This window comes from Cryptomeria japonica, chromosome 4, assembly GCF_030272615.1.
Source record: "Cryptomeria japonica chromosome 4, Sugi_1.0, whole genome shotgun sequence".
NCBI classification, from domain to species: domain Eukaryota; kingdom Viridiplantae; phylum Streptophyta; class Pinopsida; order Cupressales; family Cupressaceae; genus Cryptomeria; species Cryptomeria japonica.
Genome location: NC_081408.1, coordinates 173,127,112 through 173,135,393, shown reverse-complemented (window position 1 = coordinate 173,135,393; position 8,282 = coordinate 173,127,112). Strand labels below are relative to the sequence as shown.

At 34.4% G+C, this 8,282-nt stretch overlaps 1 protein-coding gene across 1 annotated transcript; it reads right to left on the bottom strand.

Annotated features, from left to right (window-relative positions):
• Positions 1-2,466: 2,466 nt before the first annotated feature.
• On the bottom strand, positions 2,467-5,435 carry LOC131058118 (uncharacterized). The gene is made up of 3 exons (XM_057992117.1): positions 4,958-5,435; positions 3,444-3,878; positions 2,467-2,597 (listed from the first exon to the last, which is right to left on the bottom strand). Exons 1-3 carry the CDS (start codon positions 5,433-5,435, stop codon positions 2,467-2,469), a joined length of 1,044 nt encoding a protein of 347 aa, XP_057848100.1.
• Between the last annotated feature and the right edge of the window lie 2,847 nt (positions 5,436-8,282).

The following is an 8,282-nucleotide window of genomic DNA, read 5'->3' as shown; positions in this document are numbered from 1 at the left end:
ACAGATTAAGCTGTCTAAAAACCACACATTAATGACAAAATTTTAATCAGAATATCTAAATAACCATACCCACCTATAACATAGATAGAAATAACATATTTGCATCCATATGGTCAACAATAGTGAGCTACGAATTCTCCTAACTACATTAGTATAGATTGACGTTTCCAGAATCGCTGTCTCGACTATTATGTTGCAAACATTTCAGAGATACATGTTTAGTTTTAAGAATACAAAATGATTTTATATTAAGCCCTGCAAATGAAAAATTTAGGCCAAATGGGATTCCCAAATCCAAAAATTTATTTGGGAAAGATATTAGCACCATCTATCATCCAATGCCCAACTTGAAATGTGATTTCTTTGATTTCTTCACTAGGGCATTTCATAACAAGGAATCGTTTTGCTAAGAATCTCACAAGTAGTTTCCCATCTTTCTTTTATCCATCCCTCAAGTTTTTCGTATGCTAGCCAAACGCTACTAAATTGTCCAATTAGGGCAACCAAGGAGACATTCAATCTATTCTTCCCCAAGCTTTTTTGAACAAGGGAGATACTGATCTCTAGGGCCAGATCCTAAATACACTACTCTTTATAGTGCCTTCCCTTAGAATGTTTTGAGGGAGCTCTTTGACAGTGACCATATTTTCAGAAATGAGGTTGTTGCTATTCTTTAAACAAAACGAATTTGAATTTTTATTTCCCCATCACTCATGCACCGCTCCGTTCACTTGATCGTTGTCTCAAAAATTGTGTGGAAACTGCAGGTTTATGTGCTTGGGAGTTCCTCGTCACCATGTTGACACGACTTCTTTGTTCTCTACTTCTATCCTATTAAGGGTAAAAATTTCTACCCGGGCTCTAGATTTTTGTTTGAATGGGATCCTCTCACAAGAATCAGAGTCAAAGAACTGGCAAGCATCATGACTGAAATTCATGCTATAAGACAAGGACAATTTGTCTTGTCTCTAGAGGGGTAAGGCGGCCCTCTCATTTCAAAATCTTACTTTCATAGTTTTGAAGCCTCAATTTTTGTTTAATCAAATTATTATTACTATTAATTATTACATATCACATATCAAATAATTATAAAATTCATGTTTTAAATCTCTTAATAAAATGATAATTACTAATTAAAGTATTACTAATAGCAGAAAAAAGAGAGTATTATTATTATTATAATTCTAGACATACCTGTTTCTAATTACTTGAGTATGATCTATTTTGTGAACAATTGCTGTAAAGACTGACATGTTATACTTTGAAAAACTAGCCATGTGCATTATCCTTTTAACCAACAGCAAGCAACATGTAAAGAATAAGTTGTCTAAAAACCACACATTAATGACAAAATTTTAATCAGAATATTTAAATAACCATACCCACCTGTAACATAGATAGAAGTAATATATTTGCATCCATATGGTCAACAATAGTGAGCTACGAATTCTCCTAACTACATTAGTATAGATTGACGTTTCCAGAGATACACATGTTTTGTTTTAAGAATACAAAAGGATCTTATATTAACACCTGCAAATGAAAATTTTTGGCCAATGGACTTGGATGCATGATCTTGAGCAAGAGCTCAAATTAAGAGAAAGGGGGAAAACCCACAGACCAATAAAACGAAAATAATGAACCATATAGACTTACAGAGATATTACGTCACAGGTATCCTGCCTTCGACTAAATGGAAATCTGAACTCTTTGTTTTTACATACAACATACTTCGGTGATAAACTAACTAATGTGAACACAACAATATTTAATGGGATCAATCTTTTGCATGATGAGCGCTACTTAACTTAGTACTTTATTTCTTTGTAAACGAAACAGTAAATATGTGCATACCATTAACAAACTAAACAAAAAAAAGGTATTTCCAGAATATATAGCATGCCTAAGGCCCGAAGTGGTCTGTCATTCACAATAAATTGCTTAAAAATTAAACCTGCCATCAGAGTATTATGCTGCAACTGAATCTGGGGCAAGATATGCACCATTGTAGCAGGCCGCACTTAAATCTAGGTGAAGAATGCCTCAATGTCTGAGACCAATTATTAAAAGGGAATCATTTATTGATAAAAGAAAATTGCCAGATCCACATTCCCATCAAAATTTGTTTTCTAACACATTCGCTTTCATCAATATCTACAAACAATTGATATGCTGATTGTAATAAATTCGATTTTCAATGCCCAAGAAAAACTGGTATGAGATATTCCCTAGATTCTCAAATTAGATAACCAGACCCAGGAAAAAGGGAACTCATCGTTATTACTTAATTTCGTTGTTTTATTGTCATCATGCCATGGAGCATTGGTAGGCAAGGTATCAGAAATGGAAATAATCCAACGGGCTAATTCAAATGAAAATAAAAATTATAAATATACACCATCAAATGTCATTTCATGAAAAGTTAGATCTTCTGCACTATGAAGGCATCCAATCTTTCATCTGAACTTATAGTGTATAAATATTAAGTTTATGCCGTAATGACACAGCTGTTGCACCAATTGCAATTGATATGCCAAACGAACTCCAGAGCCACTGTTGTTTTTTCTTCAGTCTTCGTCGGCGTCTCCTTGCAAGTTCTACAAGAGAAGTATAAAAATTCATAAAAAAATTGAATCAGTTGAACCAGCTGAATAAAATGACTCATTTGATTATGTTATGTTGATACAATTTGCAAAAGAAACAGAGAATGAACCCATTGACAATAGTTAGGTGGAAAACTGTTGGATCCCTGCATTTCTTTAACTATAGATGAGGTGAAAAAGGGAAGAAAGACTACAATTGTATGCACTGAAACTACTGAGAGAATATATGGCAGACAAAATAATATGCTTTCATGTTTCCTACTTTCCTCTTCTATACTTGATTTAAAGAAACAAATGATGCATCGAGAACGATTAAACCAGGTGTATTCAAAAAAGCTCAATGCTTCAATGCCATTCATCACATACATGAAGAGCAGCAACTATCTAACAACGAAATGGAAGCAGAATGCATATATAATGTTGATCTTACCTATGGCCTTTTGCTTGTATGGAGACGACCAATTCATTATACAGCACACATAATTTCTATGCGGCCACACTAATTAGAGAATTTGAGGCAGGGCAGATAGAATAATATATATCCTAAAGAACTCAATGGATTGATACGCACAATGTGCTCATGGAATAGACTTATCATAAAGAGAAAGACATGAAAACGAATAGTCGTAAAGCACAACACAAGCCGAAGACTTATAGGATGTGGATCCAACCTATGGATTCTTTATTCTGTCAGGATATTTCACATTAATGCATTCATGGAATTGATGTATCAATAAAGTTTACCACTTCTATTCCATTCACCATACATACAGAAAGACATGAATAGAAATTGTCTAAAAGCACAATACAAGCAAAATGCATAACGGATGTTTATCTTACCTATGGCTTCTTGATTCCGTTGAGACATTTCGCGATTGACCAACTCATAGTACTGGAGTTCATGACGTAACCTTGAAATCTCAGAATTTTTATTATCAATCTGGATCTTCATCTCATGTTCTGTTTCTGCTCTTATCGATGCCCTTCCAACAGAATTTGCCACTGTCCTTGCAATGGTGAACTGACCACAGACATCATTAACAAAGCTAGCCAATCTATTTCCATCAATTTCTATTGATGGTAATGACACCCCACTCAATGAAAATCTCTCTTTCATTTCCTGCCAAAGGTTCTGCCAAAGTGATAAAGCTTCTTCTGCCCTTACGCGCCGTCCTATCTCCATAGAAAGTTTTGAATTTAGGATATCGAGTTCAGCATGTGTCCGTGAGTTGTAGCTCCTTGAGGATTGCCCCAGATCATCTTCAGTAGGGAGATCTGAAACAAAACAAAGCAGCTTAGCAAGACAACATCAAAAGGCTGTTTCGAAGTGATTAGCATTTAGAGGACAGATATGGCAATATTTCTAGATGGATGCCCTATTGATTTGATTAAATTTACAATGACCTTTTTGTTATATATAAGTATAGGCCTGCTATGTTGCCCTTTTTCAAGAGAAGAATGAAATGTGGATGGCTAGATAAAAATCCTACATAAAAAAAACCTTACTTTGCTATAAGTTAGATAATCTAATAATTTGAATATAAACTGAAAATGTTACTAGAATGGCTTATATTAATGCTAGATCTCCATTATAGTGGATGATAAGGAAATATGCTACAAATTGTAGGATCTATGATCCATTAAAATAATAATTTTGTAAAGGTCAGCTGCTCTAAAACTTCAAGACAAGCATTTTATGGTTTTATGGCGAAAGAACAGCATCTTATAGTTTTAAAGCTGAATAATAATTTCATACTAAAGTAGGGAAAAGCTAGAAAGTTATACCCGGGTCAGAATGCTAACCAAATTATCACTGTAAGAGATTACACATCCTGCAATTGTTCCATACAATATTCCAAAAGCAATAAGAAAGAAGCAAAACATATAACAGAGATGATCCAGGACCATAGTACCAACTGTTATGCCTTTCAATATTCGCAATTCAAACTCATAACAGCAAGAAAACAGTCCTGCTGCAAGCTAGCTCTTAAAAGTTTTACAAAATTTACAATACTAACAACTATTAGGCACTTCACTACTAGTGATCTGATTTCAATTTTTAAATGATACAGCTGACTGCAACCACTTTGAAGTCAATAAATAATGCAAAGATAAATAAATCTTAATATATAAATGTTAAAAAAGAGAACACGGTGGATATAAAATTTTGTGAGTGCCCATTTTTCTCTGAAACAATATTTTTGGTTGGACTTATTGAACCCTACATAAGATAATTCATATACAAAACCATAATTAATGAAGAAAATGACAGAATCCATAAAACATTTTCAATAATTAACTTCAGAAATATGAAAAGCTTAATGTATTGGCATTAATTGGGTACAGATTATCACCATCCTCTGCATCAAAGAAATCACTTCGATTTGTCCTTGGAGTATAGTCGATGTCGCCTACTTCATCACTATTGCTCTTCAAACAGATTTCATTTTCCGGCAAACAACAGCATTCAGTCTGTCCATAGATGGCCTTAGCCCCAATTTCCTTATTTTTTTGTTGGGTTTCACTAATTTCTTCATTGTTCATCCCTATGTCATCACTGGTGATCTTAGTTTCAGTAACCCCCCTTTGAGTATCACATTCTTGATCTCTGTCACCAGGCAGAAATCCATCCTGGCAGGGGGCATCGTTGACTTTGACTTTCTCTACAATCACAGGAGGAAGCCCCCTTCTTTTATGACTGATCACTTTAGGGGATCCAAAACGAGGAGGGGCACCATATCTGTCAGTTAACAATTCGTTTTTCAGTTTGGCCTTTGTTTTTTCATTGCTCTCTACCACCTTTTCTAGTGTAATGGCCGAAAATGTGGGCATTTCGAACTTCTGGTTTGTTCTGTGATTATTAGTCAAAACTTATCATCTCAGTTGAATGTTTTGCCTAGAAAAATCTTCCAACCAAAAAATAGTGGTGTTGAAATTTACCAGAGTGAAGAAATGAAACTGAGTTCACAGACGATCCCGATCATCAGATTACAGCGAAAACGGTGCTGAAAGATAGTATCCGTTGTCTCGTTTCAATTCGACTGGATTGAAAAGCATTTAGCAGATATTATTTGTAGTTGCTTAAAAAACGTTTGCTTAGGTTGTGTAACCATGTCGGATTAAATTTAAATGATATAATAAATGTACGAAACAAAATAATTGATTGTTGGTGACCTTAGGGCCAAAAGTTAATTTTAGTATTGAAAGGAAAAATAAATAATGAGCGTGAATAATTAAATGAGAGTCGCCATTGATAACCAGATAAAGAAAAAAGATTTAGAATTTAAATAAATAAAATACAATATTTATGATGTTAAATATTTTTAAATGAATTTGTTTGTTAGTTATTTTTATCAAAAAATTTAAAGAGATGTTAAGTTAAAGCTATTTTATTTACTTAAAAGCTATTCTTTATTATTTTTAGATGAGAGGCCTACAATGACAGCACCCTAAGTAGGTTATATTCTATGATAAAAAACAATAATTAAGTTTTGATGATTTTTTATTTATATTCTACTTTAACTTTTTGATATTAAAATAAAATAATTAAGTTATATTTTATCTATTTGATAGTAAAATAGAATAATTGTTAGTAAATAAAATTTATGTATTCTTATAATAGTTTTTTTTTTTGGATAAAAGTGGCAAAGCCACTGAATAATTATATTAATATATATATATATATATATAAAAGATTACAAAAGCCTGGTCTGGACGAGCATACCAGCAAGAAAGAACCAGACAAAGAAAACCTCTAGTTGTAGTCCTTGACCGAAAACCCATATGAAGAAACTAGTTGAATAACCCAATACATGATAATAGACTCACCTCTATCCACAACAAACCAAATAACATAGGAAACCCCCCCACCCCCACATTGACCAACCCACAAAATTACAAATAGGAGCTTAATATCATGCCTCAAAAAAAGCCATGAACATGGACATTCCTCCAGAGGTGCAGAAGAAGATGGATCACATCATCAGTTGAGGAGAAGCAGAACCAATCCACCCAATTGTCCAAGCTAGAGAAAATCCATATAACACATTGAGAGAAGAAGAAAAACAAGGAGGAGGAACATGATCGCAGAACCATTGAAGTCGCAAAATTGTGTCATCAAAACAGTCACCAAATAGTCCACACTTGGCTATAGAAACCAACTCTCCAATCCATCTATTAGCAAGAAACACATTAAAAGACATGAAACCACTATAAGAGAGCAAACCATAATCAAGACTACAAAGATACATAGCATAGTCCAAATCAAGAGAAGAGCAGGATGCTGAGACCAAGAAGTAATTCAGCAGAGCCCGAACCATATGGGTAGCCATAGAAGAAACCATACAAACAAAAAGAAAACAAGAAACCACTTTAGATATATTAAAACGTACATTCTCCACCAACCAAGATTTACCCACCACATAACCAACCTTTGAAGGAACCAGATTAAAAATCCACCCAAGTTTCTCATCATCAAATGCAAGAAAAACCTGAGCTTCAGAATGAAAAAGCGACAAAAGAAAGAAACACAGAGAATAGTAATGTCACAAAGCTCATAATATAGAAACATAAATAAGTTGAACCTCATATCCAGTGAGCGACATCATAACAAATATTGCTTGTCAGGGATGTTCGACCTCCCACATGAACCGAGAGAAATGCCCAACAAAATTTATAATTAAAACACAATTCTCACAAGATACAGCCAACCTAGGAGAAGCCAAAACAAGACACCAAGATAACAAGCAATGTTCCAGCATGATTGCAAATGCACAACTTGGAGAAACAACAACCTAATCATTATGGTAAATGATCGCTTGCAAATGTACAACCCAAAATAGACAAGTACGAGGAAACAAAAAAGAGACCGCCAATATAGAAACCAAAAATCCCAACCCAAATGAAGCAAATACAAATCTACACGAAGAAATCATAAGAGAAGCAGGCCAAAAAAAATCCATTCATAACCATAGAAGACACCACCCCACAAGGATGAGACACACAAATGGAACCACCCCCCAATGATGACACACTCGAATGCATAGCATCAACAAAAATGCAACCACATAATCAATATGTGGACAACACCACCCCTAATGCAATAGAAATAAGTGATCAACCTCGAAATGAGTGCCAACATAGATACATCCATAGAAGGCACCACCCCTCATTGATGAGACACTCGAATGCATAGCATTAGTGAAAATTCAACCACATAAATGAATATATGGACAACACCACCCCTAATGCAACACACAACAAATGATCAACCTCGCGAGGAGTGCCAACCAAATATTCTGAAATGAAACCCAACCTCAAGACGAGAGGAGAAAGATTAGTCAATGATACCATAGAATAAAATTTAATCATGAAGCCAAAAAATGTTATTTTGTACACAACATTAAAATCATTTACCATAACAATTACGAAACCAGATATAGAGGATGAAGATAGCAAGCACCCATAGGAATGATGTACACATAAAGTGTGCATCCTCCATAGGAGTGCAATGCTATCAAACCATGCCAATACTTGCAATCACCATTATACTCAAAGCAAAAGGCTCTCCTTGATTAACTTAAAGATCTTCCATTGTTTAAAAGTAGTCACAGGCCACCTGTCATAATAGACACCAACCCACACTCAAATAGTTACCTGTTCGCCCTGAGATATAAGATC